Consider the following 18,051-nt stretch of genomic DNA (forward strand, 5'->3'; position numbering starts at 1 on the left):
TCACAATAATGACTATGACATTATTAAGGCATTATTTTTGATTAAATACTAATATTTAAAATGAGTAATATACATTTATACACAAATGATTTGGTCGTGTGGTGCCTTACAGGTTAACATTAATGTCCATTGTTTCCCTGTTAACTCTGTCAACAGACACCATGTTCAGTAGCACCAGATTGTTTTTGCAAAACTGTCATCTCAACAAACATTGACAAAAGTAATCATTTACAGTACTAACTGAACTGAGTAAACATTTATAAATACACTTTATCCTTGATCTAAACCTTATGATTAAATGAAAAGTCGTGAAGGAATAGTAAAATATATTTGTATTTGAACTTCCTTGTTTGAAAGTGGAGAAACAGAAAAGTGATACTAGTGAGCACTGTTTTGTGCACCATTTTACTGGCCCCACAGAGCACACACTTTTCAGTGAAAGTGACTAAAGAACACCAAATAATTCTCTGACAAGAGACTGTGAAAGTTATATATTTCACTTTGTGACTCTGTGTATTAAATTATATTACTGCATGGACTCTGGTTCTGGATCAGCACCAGTAAGTGTTAGAGAAATGTATCATAGTTTGCTCTACAAAGAAAAATGGATACATTGAAAAGAGGCTAATACCTCAACTTTTCAGTGAGCAGAATATGGACTCTGCCATGACAAACTAATTTTATGGCAGTGACCTGGAAGAAAGATGCAGTTCCCTCTCTATCTCTCTCTCTGTTTCTTTCACACACACACACACACACACACACACACACACACACACACACACACACACTCTTTCTTTTGAGAAAAATGGAAATGCCATGTGGCTAGGGCCTCCCTTCGGGTGGACTGTTGGCCTGGTGCAAGTCTTTCGAGTTGGTGCCACTTCAGCGAATTGTGTATCGATGGGGATGAAATAATGATGATAAGGACAACACGACACCCAGTCCCTGATCAGAAAAAATCTCTGACCCAGCTGGGAATCGAACCCGGGCTGTTAGGTATGACATTACATCGCGCTGACCACTCAGCTACCAGAGGCAGAGTGAGAGTAATGAATGACTCATAAATAGTGAGGTCATCAGTATCCATGAGAGATCACAGAGAAGATAGAAATTTATGGCATTGGTGCATAGTCTGATGATTAGAAACTGCATCACAGAACTTTTTATAGTTTGCCTGTAATGTTCAGCAATTAATCCTAGACTTTTTCCCCGTTTGCTACTGGTATCCAGATAGTTAATACCAAGTCAAGCTTTGTCATATCACCATGCAAAGGTGTGTCCTAGGTAAGTGACCATTAGTGTTAGGATGATGTGTGTAGTAGAGAAGAGGAGTATTGTATCCTTTTTGCTAACAATTGCTATGAAAGCATATATCTCTTATAAACCATTAAAACCACACAAAAAAGTGTCTAACCAGCATAAAATATTCATCTCTAGCTGCATCTTCTGTCAAATGTTGTTTTCATCTATATTCTGTTATTCAACTGTAAATGTTTGTCATGTAAGTTTTGTAATATCGTACCAATGCTATTCTTGTATGAAATCCTTGGTAAAGTTTAAGTCATTCACTTGTGAAATGGTTACTGGCAGTCATAATAAGAATAATTCCCATATTGTGGGGGTGGTGGTGGTGGTGGTGGTGGTGGTGGTGGTGGGGGGGGGGGGGAGAGAGAGAGAGAGAGAGAGAGAGAGAGAGAGAGAGAGAGAGAGAGAGAGAGAGAGAGAGAGAGAGAGAGAGAGAGTGAGAGAGAGAGAGAGGGGGGGGGGGGGAGATAGATTGACGTTTACATTAGAGGTAAATATATAATATATACACGCATATAACTGATTTTAATTTTCTACATCTTTGAAAGTTCTGTACAAACATCTACTTTTTGTGTAAGGATTTGGCTTTGTCATAAATTATGTGCACGTCTCTTATTGGCAACCTTATCTCCTGTCCAATAATATAAGATACTGGCTGCTTATTTTGATGCTGTACTGACACAAAAGAGTATTTCAGTTACACCAGTTCACATAATGCAGTTTATGTTAATTGGAATCAATGTTTTTTGCGCTATTCATCTGTTGTGTGTACTGCAGTACTGCGACATGTTTTAATTGTGATTCAAACACAGTTACACACTGTACTATTCAACCACTTGTTTCTGACTGTCCAGAAGATCGGTGTGCTCTCTGCACATGTGCATGTGCCTGTGGCTGAGGACCGAGAGCATCAAGTGGCACGCCATTTGCCTGGCGGCCAATGCTACGTCCTCCTGTATTGTTGCTGCCTGATGTTTGGGCTGCTGCCGCAGTCTCACGCCGCACCTGGTACCGGTATAGCAAAGCCCCAGCGACTAAAGCAGCTGCTACAGCGGAAAGGGCTGCCAGTGCAAACAGTGCTCCAAATCCTGGCACAGGCAGGCAGACTCCATACACTACCTCCTCTTCACGTGTTCGTCCTTGAAATACTGTTACTGCCTCGGGTCGTGAGTCAGGTGTAAAGGCTAGGTCTGCCTCTGACACGACATCATACAGCCCACTGACACCAACATCAGCATTGCCTCCTGCTGGTACAGCTACAGAACGGCGTGGTCTTGCAAATCCAGTGCTTCTGAGAGTGCGAGGCCCGTGTGGAAAACGTTCTTGACCATCACGATGTCCAGGATGTGGCTGTTCCTGAAATGATTTATTTCAAATACTAAAAATGTCATTTCCACTGAAGCAGCATTAAATTACCGCTCATATCTATTCAGTTATGACTGCATAAGAATCCCATCAAACAAAATGTTTCAGACTTTTGTGATCATAAGATCATTAAATTAGCTGTACTGTTTTTTGCAAGTCAAATAGATTGTTTACTTCTTGTACTCTGATGAAGTTAAAAATTACTGGTACATATGCAATAACCTTTTAAAGGAAACTGATCGTTATTTTCTTGATAAAATGTTCTTGTTGCATTGTTGCTACTGTGTACTATAAATTGCCCTGTTCAGAACTGAAATTGTGATATAGTGATGTAATAAGTGTTAGTATTATTTATTTTTATTTTTCACAAAGTGCTTCCTACATTGATAATATTTTGTAGCATTTCATCTTTTATTAATAATAAAATTAAACTGTATTCACCAATATTTACGTATGATGTTTCCTTCTCCTTCTCTCTCTCTCTCTATCTCTCTCATCCAGTTCTTTTATACAATCAAGCCCCTGGATGTATTGTTTTCTACTTCTTTATACTTATTTTTAACCAGTAACCATCACATGTAAAAGTTCATAACAAGAGTGTACAGTAAAATACACAGTTGTCTTATAAACTTCTGTTACATGTATATTTATGATCTATATATTTAAATTAAATAAAGTTTTGCATGAAATGTTGGTGGACTGTGATTTTTTTAATGCTGTTACTTACATGTTAGTTGTCCTCACTTAAAAATAAGTGTTCTATCAGATCTTATTTTGTCTTCATGATTTGTCACTTAGATATGTGAATACACAGAAAATCCTGGGAATGAATACAAGTAATTGCTCTGGGTCAGAATTCCAGATTGAAGGGAAAGGGCAGTGTTTAACTTAAGGCAAATGTGTTTATCTAATGCATAATACAAATTACTCTATACAGTAAGATGTTAGTTTTACTTCTACCATTATTTATAGCTATAAAAGGAAGATAACGTGAATTCTCTAGCACTCCTGTTGGGGTTTTACTTGAAGAACTGTGGGGAAATGTGCTAGAACTCTACAAAGAACGGAAAATTTTACCGAAGGAAATTCTTCAAACATATACACAATTCAGGTGTTACATGCATGGATTATAAGAATTATTGTTTCAGTACACGATAATGATTTTCTGCAGTAACAATATCTGTTGATGCGACAGCTATATCCTTTCCAATCTTGCTGTTCCCATGTTCCCTTTGATAGATACATACATGCATTTCCAAATGCTTCTGCTCTGACTGACTGTTTAGTGTAATTTTGTACATATTCATAGCAAGGAGAAATAGTCCAACCCCAAATGTAAAGTATGGAAAAGTGGTGGTACAGTAAGTTGGTATTCAGTTTGACACATGCATAAATGCAGCAGTGGGGATCTTTAATTCATGAATATTGTGATAATAAGTTTCTTAAATATTTTTTGTGGCTGTTCTTATGTAACTGATGTGAGGGGGAATCATCTGCATGAACTTTTTCATTGGCATTTTGTATAAAATAATTTGCTTGATCAGAAAGAGAAAATACAAATTTGTAAATAGAAGATAAGTGAAATAGAAAACTTTTATTTAGAACACAATATTTACTTTCTTAATTACACAAACAAGTCACAAAAACTCTCAATAAGTCACATCTCAGATCTTTTTAATGCATTATTCTGTCCAATTTACATTTTTCCTTCTCCCCCCTAATCTTTACCTCGCAAACTGCCGTTTCTATCATAGAAAGTTTAATCCCGCCCTCCCCATCCATCATTTTAAAGAAATAATGAAATACTTCTTCAGGAAAGAATTGTAAGTTCATACAAACATTTGAGTAAAATACCAGTTGCATCCACATTCCGTTACTTCATACTTCAAATGCTGCTGTGATTGCTATTCAGAAATATCTGGTATATTGGAAATAGGATGTTGTGAAAGCCATGTTTGTTCTTGCTGTTCATGTAAACTGACGTAATTTGTAGTTCATCTTGCAAAAATATTTGTTTCTCCATGAAACAGGCAGAAAACACTATCAAATACAAACCTGAAAAGGTTGCCTTGGAATTGTTGCTCCCTTGTTGCCTGCCATGTGCACTGCCGGCTCATCTGCAAAAGCAGGTGTTCCATCAGACACCAGCTCATCATACAACAGTAATTCAGGTGGTGCGGACGGAGCAGGGACGGCAGTGTCACGTCTCTCAGATGGACCATGTTGGCAGTGCTCTGGACACCCATGGCGGCATATCTCCACCTAGAACATAATTTATGCATAGTTGTGATGATGTGTGATAGTTGGACGTAGTCTGAGATATATGTAAATAATAATGCTAGAAACAGTCTTCATGCCAACACTAGACAGACACACTACATTCACAAATAGCACATGCTAAGTCATTGTTAAACAGAAATGGACCGATGATGCAGCACTTTTGCACTGTTTCATAGAATACTAAAAAGCTGAGCTAAAACTAGACATTAGCAACGTAGTGACTTCAATCCCATAAAGTTGGAGACTTTTGATTCAGTTTCTGGAAAATCATTATTGCCCCATGGTTGAAAATGGCACACAGTTCTTGCTTTGAGTCCAACAAAAAATGCAGTGCACATTTTTAAATTAATAATGGATGGATAATGAACAAATATCATGTTACCTTTATGTCCTTTGTTAAAATAAAGAAATGTCTTTCATTTTGTGCTTCGTAAAATTTTCAGGATTCTGAGGTTGTAAGGCTGACCTACAGACAAGGTGGAAAAAAGGGGGTATTGTGCACCATAATATACAAATACGGAAAAGAAAATGGGACAAGCAAATAAGGTTTACTGATGATCTTGCCATTCTTTCTGAAAATATGAAAGCACTACCAGGACTTTTAAATAGCATAGCTATGGCACTGGGACAAAATTCAGTTAAAGATAAACAGAAAAAGGTGAAAGCAATTGTGTGATGTCAAACTAAGATTAGTAAACATTTAAATTGTAGAAGATGCAGAAGAAGTTGTAAGTGGGACATAACAATGCAAGGAGGCTAGAGTAAGGAAGAGAAAAAGAAGAAAAAGATGGTTATGAAAAAGAACCTCTACTTTGGGAGGGAAGGGGACTACTGGTATTACAAATTGGGGTTTCTGAAATATTCCTGTGTACAGTACTACAGGGAAACAGTACTGACCAGTGAAAAATGTAAGAAACTTAATGGCACAGGAGGTTGTTAAAAACTGAATTAGTAAAGAGTGTTGAGGGGAACAAATAACTTTTAATAGATTCTGAAAATTATTTATAAAAAGGAGGGAGAAATGTGTGGGACTTTGCTTCAGGCAAGTGTGTGAAAGCTAAATGACCTGTGGTATTACAAAGTGTGAGTATGAAGTTAACTGAGAGATGAGGCATTTCAAAGTCCATTTCCAGTTGGCAAAACTAAGATATCAGATATGACCTGTCGGCTTTTGTCTCCGGATCTTCTGCTGATGTTGTTTGTTTAGTGACTTTTCTGATATTTTGCCGGCACAACTGGCTGGCACTGTCAAAATTCACCATCCAATGTTGGTGGCAGAGGGTTATATTTTACAATGTCAGCCTCTCACGCTGATGAAACATCAGAAAAATTGGCCAAAGATCCCGAGATGAAATTCAGCAAGCAATAATATGTGAAAAAGTGGCTGCGAAAGCTACCACCATATGTACTTATAACTACGTTTATTTCATATCATTTAAGCATTACCATGTGTGTTGCCCTATATCTGTGTGAAGAAATGTTCTTGTATTAAGATACTGAAGGAGCAACATACCATCTCTTGTAACTTTTGTGTTAATCGCTGGAATATATTATAACAATCCAGTTTTGACACCCCCCCTACACACACACACACACACACACACACACACACACACACCGGTTGAATTAACATTCAGGCAATTTTTTTTTTTTCACTTGATTTACTTATTTTACTTGAAGTACTGTTGTGCTATTATCGGTGTTTAGAACTTACCATTCATAATTGTTTAAAAACAGAGAATCCATTAAGATTTTTAAGAAGTATTATAGTGCAGTGACTACATACTGACTTATTCATTGTTAAGCTTGAGGTTGTTGGAAGCAACTGAGAGTACTCCAAGGCAGGAAACCTGAGGCTTAACGCAAGTGGCACGCACAGTTGGTAGAATTCAGGTTACACGAGGAAAACAGTAACTGAGGAAGAGTATGAATTGCAATTGCTCTGTGCAGCTGTTCCAGGGCAGAAGTTTCGGCTCAGGGCATTAGCTGGTAACTCCATACACTGGTTAGATACTTCCAAAAGATGGCAGTTTGAACTGTAGTTGCAAACAGGCACACCTTAGCATTTGCAGGGGTATGATTATTGCTCCTGAGAGCTGCAAAGTGAGTGGGTTGGTACAGCTTAGAGTGAGATGGAAAGTGGGTGAAACTGCTGCAAAAGCAGTCTCCATTCAGGAGCAAGAAGTCTCCGCCCATAGGACGGAGCAGAATGACGTAAAGCACTGTTGTTGCTAGCCACAAGGAAGGGCAATGATGTTTAGCTTTCAGCTGAACACTGTTGCTGCCAAACAAGGAGATTATTGTTGCAAAAGTCATGAATACCTCACCTACAGAATGAGAGAAGGGAAATGACCTGAATGTGGTTGGCTGGAGGCACCAGGGAGGCACAGGGCTCCATGTCAGATTGCCCGATGTCTGTACGGTGCTGGTAGTGTTAGTGATCTGACTGCAGAGGAGAGCCAGTTCAGCACCAGAACCCTTCAAAATCACCAGATTTTCATATTCAAAGTAGTCTTGAATTAGAGTGTTTGGACATCTGGCTTGATGCCAACCTTGGGTAAACTCCAGTTTGACATGGATTCTCCCTTAGACTGCTGCTCTCTAATGCTTGCATTTTAATATGCTGCTAGTGATTGCTAAATTCTGTTACTTCTTGCCCCTTGAGCTCAGATGCTAACTTTTGTTGTTTTTACAGTTGAGCCATTTGCTTTTTCTCATGTCTAGACGTTGCCTTCAGTGTAATGGTTTAATCTGAATGCGATAAACAAGTATTATTCAGACCTTTGAGTTTGTTGAGTCTGTTGCAAGTATCCTTACCAAGTCGCAAAATCTGCACCTTTAAGTAGGTGCACTGTGGCTGTTTGGTGCTGATATGATCAATCATATGCCATCACCGGAACTGTGTCTTTCTATATTTGTTTCTGACCATTCAGAAATTGTAAAATGACCTGGCACTTTTTTTAAGTTCTCATACACTTTCTCTAGTCCGTCAGGACACAACTACAAAAAAACTGAACCGAACATAATTTGTATAACAAATTATGTAAATGCTGATATTTATGTGAGAACTGTTATATACTGCATTAATTCACTGTTACTGGATTGCAATAGCATAAGAGTATACTTCTTTTTCCAGTTAATGCAATAGTTGTTGCAATGTCCTGAGTTCCTGATAAAGGCAACAAGTTATGTCAACTAACCAGCTAAAACACTAATTATCACTCTTACCTTGCATTTTATGTGAACACTCAGAGCATCAGGGAATTTGAAGGCATGAAAGAAGGCATATGTGATGACTGTAGCCCTTTCATCTGCTGTACGTGCCTTCAAAAATCTTGAAATCATTTTTGGCCTAAGTACACACCCATGCTCATCTGAGAGCTGAATAACATGGCCTCCTCCATCTGATGCTACACAGGACTTCACCCTCATATCAAATTCACCTAAAAAAAATGCAAAAACAATATATCAGGTTGAACTACAAAACTGTGATGCATTTTATTATGTAAGAGCATAAACAGTCTAATAAATGTCAAGAATTATAACATTCTTGAAAAAATATTATATCAGTATCCAAACTATGCAAGCCACTTTACTGTATGCAGCTGAGGATACTTTAGGAACCACTATTGAATCCTTCCTTATCTATTCCTTTTGTGAGTGGTGTGCATGCAGGTAGAACTGCTGTTGGTATGCTTCTGTATGAGTCTGAATGTGTCTGATTTTGTTGTCATTCTGTGAGATACATGTGGAAGTAATGTCACCTGACCTTTCTTGGGATGTACATTCTTGGATTTTAATGAGAGTCATCCATTGAATCTCAGCCTGGTGCCTGCTTTTCCTACTATTAGTTTTATGTGAAAATTACTGTTGTATTAAAACTATGTGCCAGACCACAACTTTAAGTACATCCCCACCATCACTATCGCGACCACCACAGAAACCTGTCAGTCACAAAGTTATTGTATTTGAGGTATACATTCAGCTACATAAGATTTGTTGCTTATTCCACAAATAGTAAAGGAAGTTTAAATAAGAAGTACTATAATTTGCTGTAAATACTGTAACCACTATTTCGCTTTCTGTCAGTAATAGTATGCTCTAAAAGACAATTTTCAAAGGAATGGACTGTTATGTCACTGCTGTTTGACATGTAATGTTGTGTGTAGATGTATTAATTTTTGAGGAAACTGTAACAATGTCATCTGCCATTCCCATCTCACTTTTGCTTTTCCTATCCCTTCCAATCCCTCTGCAAACCAAAGAAACTGCTATGAAGTCTCAATTTGTTGTTCAGTTTGGTAACTGCTATTAGCCTCTCAGTTTTTTTTTATTTTCTACTATTTGAAAGACAAATTAACTGTTTACTCAACATGCCAGTTAGCTGTTTTCTTGGTTTCTGTATGATTTATCTGCTGATAATGGAAAATTTGTGGGGATATAATGATTGAAGATGGATACCATAAATAACAATAAATTGAAGTTGTGAATAAGCTATAGCAGTAGTTATGCAGCTATTTATTTCTTTTTAAATTATCTTACTAACACAATATACAACTAAAGTATGCTCACCTCTATAATCGTTTATAGCCACAACAAGTGTTAGTGTTGATCCTAATGGAACAATACCACTTACAGGTGGTGCCCAAGGACCCTTTCCATGCTGTATTTCCATCCAGCAGTCAACATTGTCCCCTAAAAACATATTATAGAAACAATTTTTCGAAGACACTTATGCACTATATTAAGGATATAATTCTATATATAATATAGTATCATTTTCCTTTGGCCATTCTGGCAGTGTTTTATGGTTACGGTACTATGGCGTGGGGATTACAGTATGCACCAGGACTGTAGACATGTACCAAAAAATTTAATATGTAACTGTATAACTAGCACTTGTAATATATGAATATTGCAGGTATTTTTTATTTTATTTTACAAAACATACATAAAAAAATATAATGAGATTTTATCAGGCATATATTGTTGTTGTACACTGTATGGCTAAACGTCTGTGGACATTGCAGAACTTAGAAAGCTATTGCAGTCTTCTCAGAATTCACAGTCTGGCCATCCATATTTATATTTTCTGTGATTTCCCTAAATCACATTTGAAACAAACATGGCTGATTTCTTTTCCCATCCTTTTGCAGCTTCAGCTTGTGCTCCATCTCTGATGATGTTGTCATGAATGATACATTAACTAACCCCCTTTTCTTTTCCTAAATCACACTGTACCACACAGTTCTCAAACGTCCTTGTCAAGCTATGACAACTTTTTACAAGTGGAGTACAGAGATCAGTGTCATTCAAAGACTTTGTTTTCATGATTGCGCTGCTGCTCAGAACCACTACAGTGAAAGTGCACGTGGAGTCAACTGTGTCCTTGGTGTGCGGAGCAGTGGAACAATCCAGTGTGACACTCAAGTGGAAAAGTGTAGAGTTGGTGAACACCTGATGAATGATATTTACCCAAGAGTGTTAATAGCAGCAGTAAAATTCAGTATAGATTGTGTGGGACTGTTCTTTCAGGTTTTTTGTCCAGACCACTAATTTCAATAAATGGCAAAATGATGTAAGTGTCCACAAAAAACATTTTAGATAATGCTTCCAGCACTATTTCAGAAGTTTGTCTGTTCAGTATCAGCAAAATAACACACTTGTCTGCAAAGCTATGACTGTTGTGTCATTGTTTGAACTACGTCAGGAGGATGTGTTTGATTTGTTCATTCAAAGATATTGAATCAATCTGAATCAGGCAAAATAATAGGGGTCTACAGCCCCAAACATGTCACACTTTTGTGATTAACTAGAATGTTGCTTGCTTGCCAAATCAATTGGCTACAAAATCTGACAACAATTATTGACCATATTTCAGCAAGAAAGGACACAATTAAACTTATACCATTTTAGTGGGGCTACCCAAATTATTGAATTTGCTGTAAGAGCAGCAAAGAAGGTCCCACACATTATTGTTCTCGTGTACTTTATTTCAGACGATGCAGCTGCTGCAAATCTATAATGGACCAGCAGAAAAGCCATTTGCAAAAAGAACTAATTCAGTGTTATGTGAATTCGAGAGAAGTTTATTTAAATATTTAGTATCAGGAACAACGTTTTACCTAATACTGAGCATTCTAGGACTCAGTTCATGATTTACCGCTATCAGAAAAATGTCCTCTGTCTGTAGATTTCGAACAATGTGATGAATCATATGCACAGCCTTCACTCGAAGTCACATTAGTAGTTTGTATGGCTAGTATTAGACCAGCTTCACTGACATGTTTTTTTAAGAACAGGTTAGGCCATTCACTGAATAGGTAAACAAAATGAATAATACAAGATTAAGGATAGACCAGCAGTAAAAATTTCTAATTTATGATAATTAAAATGGCTTTTTCATTCATATGTGAAAGTAATTGCATGGCATGTGATTATTTCAGCTCCTCAAAACTTAAATTACACATGTGCATGGTAGTAACATTGAAGAGCTGAATCTGAAATTTCTCATGCAGTTACTTAAATTGCAAAAGAGTGAGTATTTTTCTTACAGGCTACAGGTGATGTGTGTGATTTCAATAAGATATGGAAATAGATTTGGAAATAAATGGTAATTTATGCCACTGATATCTCTTGGCCAATGGACGACTACCTATCTCTTGGATTCAAAAAAGGTGAGGGATGAGCTCAACTGAGGAATGGCTCGCTCAAGCATAATGCTCTGAAATGAGGAGCAATGCAAACAAACAGACACTGTTATCACACTTCATATAAAAATAATTCCATCTTAGAAAATTTTGTGAAGAAAGAGAAACATTTTGTGGTAGTATTAGACTGCTTAATTGATAATATATGCAGCAGACAGATATTACTTTTAGTAGTAACTGTGTACTCTTGTGTCTGATGTTTCAATTTAAATATAATCTTTATTTTCACTTTTGTTATTCTTCAGAAGGGAATGTTTATATAAATAACTTTATTGAGTATGAGTGAATTATGACAGTAAGTGCCACCTACCACGAAAGTCAAGCTGGATGACATCAAGATCAGCGATGACCATAGGTGGTTTGGATGCTGTCTTCTCGTAGTCATTGAACCACTCACAGCGCAGACGCTTCGCTTCATCCCACACCTGAGGGCAGAGCATCAATGTGGTTTAGAACAAGAGTTATTCAGGGAAGTGTTCTACTTACATTTTAGTCTCCAATAAAGAGTGGAAATAAGAATTTAAGATCTTTAAGTTAACATGCTATTAACAAAATTGTGGTTAGGTAACAAGCTCTATTTTCACTGAAGAGGTGGAAGTAAATCAGTTGTTAACCCAAATGTTACAACTAACACACCACTGCTTTAATTGGCATAATGTTTTCCCTTTTCCTATCAAAAATTAATGTAGCGAAGGTAGAGAAATCTTAATACAGAAAGTTCCCATTCCAAAGTTATTATGTCAAAATGATAAATAGTTTGTAGGAGTCCATCCAACATGCAAGAGCACATTGTGAAAGGTTGGTGAAGTTAAACAAAGAAATCAGCATTTATGTGTTTGATAGCTGCTTAGCCTAAGTGCATAAACTGGGGAATTGCACAGTGCAACAGGATCATCCTCCTATTTCAACAGTTGTAATAATTCTTTTGACAAGTTTGGTGCCAGACTCCATCTGTTTCTATGTTGTCTAACCTCAGACATTTCAACATATGTACTAAACCGAATATATACATAACCTATTTTACATATTCTAATTTGTGTCCACCTTTACAGTTTGTCATTTTTACTGCCAAGCTAACTGTGTGGTTTCTGTAGAACTTTTTTTGCCTATTTTTCTATAATCTCTTCATTTTGTACATTTTCTGTCCGCTTAATTCTACCACCCATATTTCAGATGTTTGCAGTTATTCTTCACATTTTTTGCTGCTTTTCACATTTTACTCCCAAATTTGGTGTATGGTGTCAGAAACTTCTTCCTCAACTCCAAGCCAATATCTGATGCTGGTAGAGCTTTTTAACTGTAGAAAGTTTTTTGTGCCAATATGTTTTTGATATCTTATCTCCATTGAACATTTTTTAATACTGTTTCTCAGAAAGATGATATTTTTTTCCATTTCTTCCAACAGTTCCTTCCCAAGTTTCAATGTTTAGCAATCACAGTTCTCACTTGTGCTCTTCTTCAACATTTTTGTTTTAGTTTTGTTTATCCTTCATTCAGATTCTGTGGTAAATACATTGTTCATTCTATTCCACTGTATTTGTATGTCCCTCTTGATTACAGCCCAAAGAACCTTGTCTTATGCACACTGTAACATTGGTGTTAATTTCTATTGCACTTATTTTCCTGTTTGGACATTCTGATTCATTTCATTTATTGTTTCTTAAGTATAACAGTTAAATGATAGCAGAGATAACCTTTAACTACAGAAGCTGGTTTGTCTCAATATTCTCTTTAATAATGGAGCTTTGTTTCTTAAATACAGCATGTCACTCCTCTGTCTCTCTCTCTCTCTATTTCAACAATATTCTACAGTTGTTGTAGATCCATTTATATGGAATTAAGGCTAGTCTCACTGAACGTTCATTTCAAGGTCCTGGATGAAAACTGCAATGCCCACCCATCATTTTCTGTTGTTTTAAGGTCCACACAGCCAAAATGATGTTAAAATTGAAATGTTCAGAGCAGTTTGAAGGCCAAAGAATATTTATCCAACATGTATCAGTTTGTCATTCACAGCCCTACTGTGTTCCCATGAGAGGTTGGACATTATTGTGCATCTGCACTAAGAAAAATTTAATTTCTGGTACATTAGGGCATTGAGATAACTCTGTGGTGACAGATGATAATTTGTGCTGGTCCAGGATTCAAAACCACATTTCCTAGTTTTTGTCAGCATTCACCTTAACTGCTTCAGCTATCCGAGCACCTTCCCCATACCACCCAAATCTCCAAATGCCCCTGTCCATTATTTCTCTTCACTTGCACCCCTACTGTATTCCTGCAAGAGGTTGTACATTATTGTGCAGCTGCATTGAAAGCACACAGAACTGTCACAACAATTTGACCACTGCCTATGTTTGATGTCAACATGCTATAACCACTCAAAGGTGGCAGAACTATCAGTGGAGGGTATATAAAACATGTCTGGGATATGTGGAAAACAGTGCAGTCATCGTCATACTGCAGAAATGGGGTGATTTATGTGATGTCCAAACAGGTATGATCGTTGGGTATAAGGCCAAGGGTGGAAGCATTTCCAAAATGGCTAATTCTATAAACTGTTCACGTGCTGCATTGAAAACTGGGGCTATGAAAAACCAGCACCTCGGCAACTGTGGTGCACCACAGGCCACTGATGACAGAAGTGAATGTCAGCTGTGGAAATGTGTACAGTTGAGTAGACACGCAAATGTTGAGCAGCTGACCACCCAGATGAATGAAGGGGCTTTCAACTGTTTCTCCTCAGTGACTGTTCAGTGAACATTACTGCTAATGAGTCTCTGCAGCAGGTGCCTGGTACATGCAGCCATGCTGACTGCTTTTCATCAGCAACAAAGGCTGGAATTCGCACACCAGTATTACAACAGTACATTTGCTGAATGGCAACAACTAGCCTTTCGGAGATGAATCACATTTTATTTTCCATCAGCGTTAAATGTCCACAAGCAAACATCCCGCAACAGTCATCGGAATGGCTCAAGCCGGAGGAGGGAGTGTTATGATTTGCTGAATGTTTTCGTGGCATTCCCTGGATGATCCCGTCACTCTGGAAGGCACAGTGGATCACACAAGTGTGCATCTGTCATTGGGGACTGTGTCCACTCCTACATGAAGTTTAGTTTTCTTTTGCACGAGGGCATCTGCCAGCAGGAAAATGCAGGACTGTCAGTTTGGTATCTGACCGCTGTCTGGGGGATCTCCAGACACCTCTTCACTGGTCATCAGGGCTCAGTTTGAAGTGCGACTCATCACTTACGGCAATTCTTCTTCAGTCAATGAGATTACAGACCGAAGACGTGTGTGGAGACAACTCTGAACTGTTGTGGGATACAGGCGTGACTGTCGCCCTAAATATAGCCAGACAACCACGAGTGATGGTCTGGGTTTCATTTCTTTTCGTAGCAGAACGCCTTTGGTCGTTATCCTCAGAAACCTTTCAAGACAGCGACAGCAGTACGTCGACAATATTCTACATCCCGTTTTGTTCACCTTCATGGAAAGCCATCGTTGGTTTACATTTCAGCAAAATAATGCCCGCCTGCACGAGGCGTGAGTTTTTACTGATAGTCTTGGCACATGCCAAACCGTATCTTTGCCAGTGAGGTCGCCAGATCTCTCCCAAGCTGAGAATGTTTGGAAAATTATGGGTAGGTCTCTCCAACCAGCTCGAGATTTTGACGATCTAACGCGCAAATTGGACAGAATTTGGAACAATATCTCTCAGGAAAACATCCAACGACTCTATCAGTCGGTGCCAAGCCAAATAACTGATTGCATAAGGGCCAGTGGTGGACCAACGCATTTTTGACATGCTCATTGTGAAGTTATTTCTCTTGAATAAATCATACAATGTTTATGAAATTGTAATGATTTGTTCATCTGTAATTGTTGGTCACATCTAGCAATTGCACTCCCATTCGGATAATTCCTTCGTGGTGCGTCGTTTTCTTTGACTTACAGTGTATTTGATAACCTTGTATACTGAAAATTACTGACGTAATGGCCTGATTGTTTTAAACATGGATGAACGATGTAGTATATGACCACTGTAAATTACAAACTAGCGGAGTAACAAATTGACAACTACAGCAAACAGTCCAAAAAAGAAAAAAATATAGGTGTGGGGAACTTCAGCACCCTCTGTTCTAAAGGCACCTTTGGTGAGTGATATAAGTGAGTAATCCCTTACGCACCTCGAGCAGGTCCTTGTCGTACTGCACGACGACTGTGTTCTCATAGAACTGGCCGTGCAGGTCTGGCTTGGTGCCGCAGCGCTCGTACGCGATGCGGAACGAGAAGAAGGTCTTGCCAGTGGAGGGCGGCACGTAGACGCAGCGCGGGTCTGCGTACTGCCCCTTGGACGACACGATGCCCTCGAACGGCTGCGTGAACGACAGGTGCACGTCCATGTGGTCCTTGCCGCACATCACCTCCAGCGACTGGATGGCCGGCATGCCCTCCGGCCTCTCCAGCGGCCACAGGTCCGAGCTCGCCTGTGCGCCCTGCAGCACCCAATCAGAAACTTACACATATATTACTCGAAAAGGCGCTCTAAACAGCGCATTACAGGTATCTATGTTATCAATACGTACAATAAAATGGATGTACGTATATATGACTATGCTCTATATCTCCTCGGAAACACTCGACCGATTTCACCCGAACTTGGTTCACATCTCACTAACTGTCTGGAAAGAATCGCTGTTTGGGTAAGAACCACCTAAGATCAAAGTGGTGGGGGTGAAAGAGAATCCATTATTTGTCAAATCTTAGCGACTTGCAACAAAGTTTACACATAATTTCAAACCTTTACGAAACTTTTTCACGCTGACGACCCCCACAGTAATACTGCTACATGTAGCATGACGTTTTAATTTATTACTTCTTCATTACTAACTGTATTCGCGACTGATTTTACAAACAGTATTCAAATATACTACCGAATATATCTGCAAAATTATATCACCGTTCGACATATAACTCATGAGATATGAAGTCAAATACTGTGATGCGTGAAAAACTGCTGCATCGTGTATGTTTTAATCTATTACTTCTTTACCACTATCTCTATTCGTGACAGAGTTCGCAGACTGTATCCACGTATGCCCGCCGAATGTACCTAAAAAAATATACCATTGGTCGAACACTGTTCAGGAGATATGGCACAAACACTGAAATGGATGGAAAATTGCCGCATCATGCATGACTTTTTCATTTGTTACTCCTTTGCTACTAACTGTTTTCACAAAAACTGGATGTACCTACAAAATTATGTCATTGTATGACACACAGTGCACGAGATACTGAGTCATAAACATTGAGCTGCGTGTAAAGGAAACTGCAGGGCGGAATTCGGTCAAGATACAGGTGAAACGTGTGTACAAAAACGTGTGAAATTTGGTAAATACACTACTGGCTATTAAAATTGTTACACCAAGAAGAAATGCTGATGATAAAAGGGTATTCATTGGACAAATATATTATACTAGAACTGACATGTGATTACATTTTCTCGCAATTTGGGTGCATAGATCCTGAAAAATCAGTGTCCAGAACAACCACCTCCGGCCGTAATAACGCCCTTGATATGCCTGGGCATTGAGTCAAACAGAGCTTGGATGGCGTGTACAGGTACAGTTGCCCATGCAGCTTCAACACGATACCACAGTTCATCAAGAGTAGTGACTGGCGTATTGTGACGAGCCAGCTGCTCGGCCACCATTGACCAGACGTTTTCAATTGGTGAGAGATCTGGACTACTGTTTGTGTATGAGAAATCGGTCGGAAACTTTTCTCATGTCAGCACGTTGTTGGTGTCGCCACCGGCGCCAACCTTGTGTGAATGCTCTGAAAAGCTAATCATTCGCATATCACAGCATCTTCTTCCTGTCTGTTAAATTTCGCGTCTGTAGCACGTCATCTTCGTGGTGTAGCAATTTTAATGGCGAGTAGTGTATATGTGAAATGTTTTTGACATTTGCGTACGTGGGCAAAGCCAAGAGCAAAAGCTCATCCTAAACCCCTAGAACGATTTCAACCAAATATGGTACAGACATTAGTTAACACTCTGGAAAGAAATACCCTGGGAGTAAGAACCACCACCCTCCTACTCAGTCGAGCGTGATTGAGAGAAGAGAGGAGGAGGAGGAGGAGGAGATGGAATTAGGGGGCAGGAGAAGATGGACACAGAGAGGGGAAAGAAGGAGGTCGACTAATAGAAGACTGGAGCATATACATAACCGGCCAACGGTGGGTGCTCAACTAGTGTTAAACTATTTTGACAATATTAGCAGTAGCTTATTTTTTAAAAGAGGAACAGTGTTGCAAATGTGCCATTACAGCGTGTTCTGAAGTACCCGCCTTCGTAGCGAATGTCGCTGATGAGCGC

At 38.7% G+C, this 18,051-nt stretch overlaps 2 protein-coding genes across 7 annotated transcripts in view; one reads left to right on the forward strand and one right to left on the reverse strand.

Annotated features, from left to right (window-relative positions):
* Positions 1-3,256, forward strand: part of LOC124712558 (dentin sialophosphoprotein) — a 231,005-nt gene extending 227,749 nt beyond the window's left edge. For all 3 annotated transcript variants that reach the window (XM_047242880.1, XM_047242873.1, XM_047242881.1), the window contains exon 15: positions 2,163-3,256. The gene's annotated coding sequence lies outside the window, so the exon portion shown is untranslated. The remainder of the gene's footprint in view (positions 1-2,162) is intronic.
* Positions 1,745-18,051, reverse strand: part of LOC124712604 — a 498,348-nt gene continuing 482,041 nt past the window's right edge. For all 4 annotated transcript variants that reach the window (XM_047242885.1, XM_047242886.1, XM_047242883.1 and 1 more), the window contains exons 3-8: positions 15,857-16,165; positions 11,974-12,088; positions 9,526-9,648; positions 8,182-8,396; positions 4,729-4,935; positions 1,745-2,664 (exon numbers count right to left, since the gene is read on the reverse strand). In XM_047242885.1, the coding sequence (XP_047098841.1) occupies positions 2,137-2,664; positions 4,729-4,935; positions 8,182-8,396; positions 9,526-9,648; positions 11,974-12,088; positions 15,857-16,165 (1,497 nt within the window). In that variant the 3' untranslated portion in view covers positions 1,745-2,136. The remainder of the gene's footprint in view (positions 2,665-4,728; positions 4,936-8,181; positions 8,397-9,525; positions 9,649-11,973; positions 12,089-15,856; positions 16,166-18,051) is intronic.

This window comes from Schistocerca piceifrons, chromosome 1, assembly GCF_021461385.2.
Source record: "Schistocerca piceifrons isolate TAMUIC-IGC-003096 chromosome 1, iqSchPice1.1, whole genome shotgun sequence".
Lineage (NCBI taxonomy): Eukaryota > Metazoa > Arthropoda > Insecta > Orthoptera > Acrididae > Schistocerca > Schistocerca piceifrons.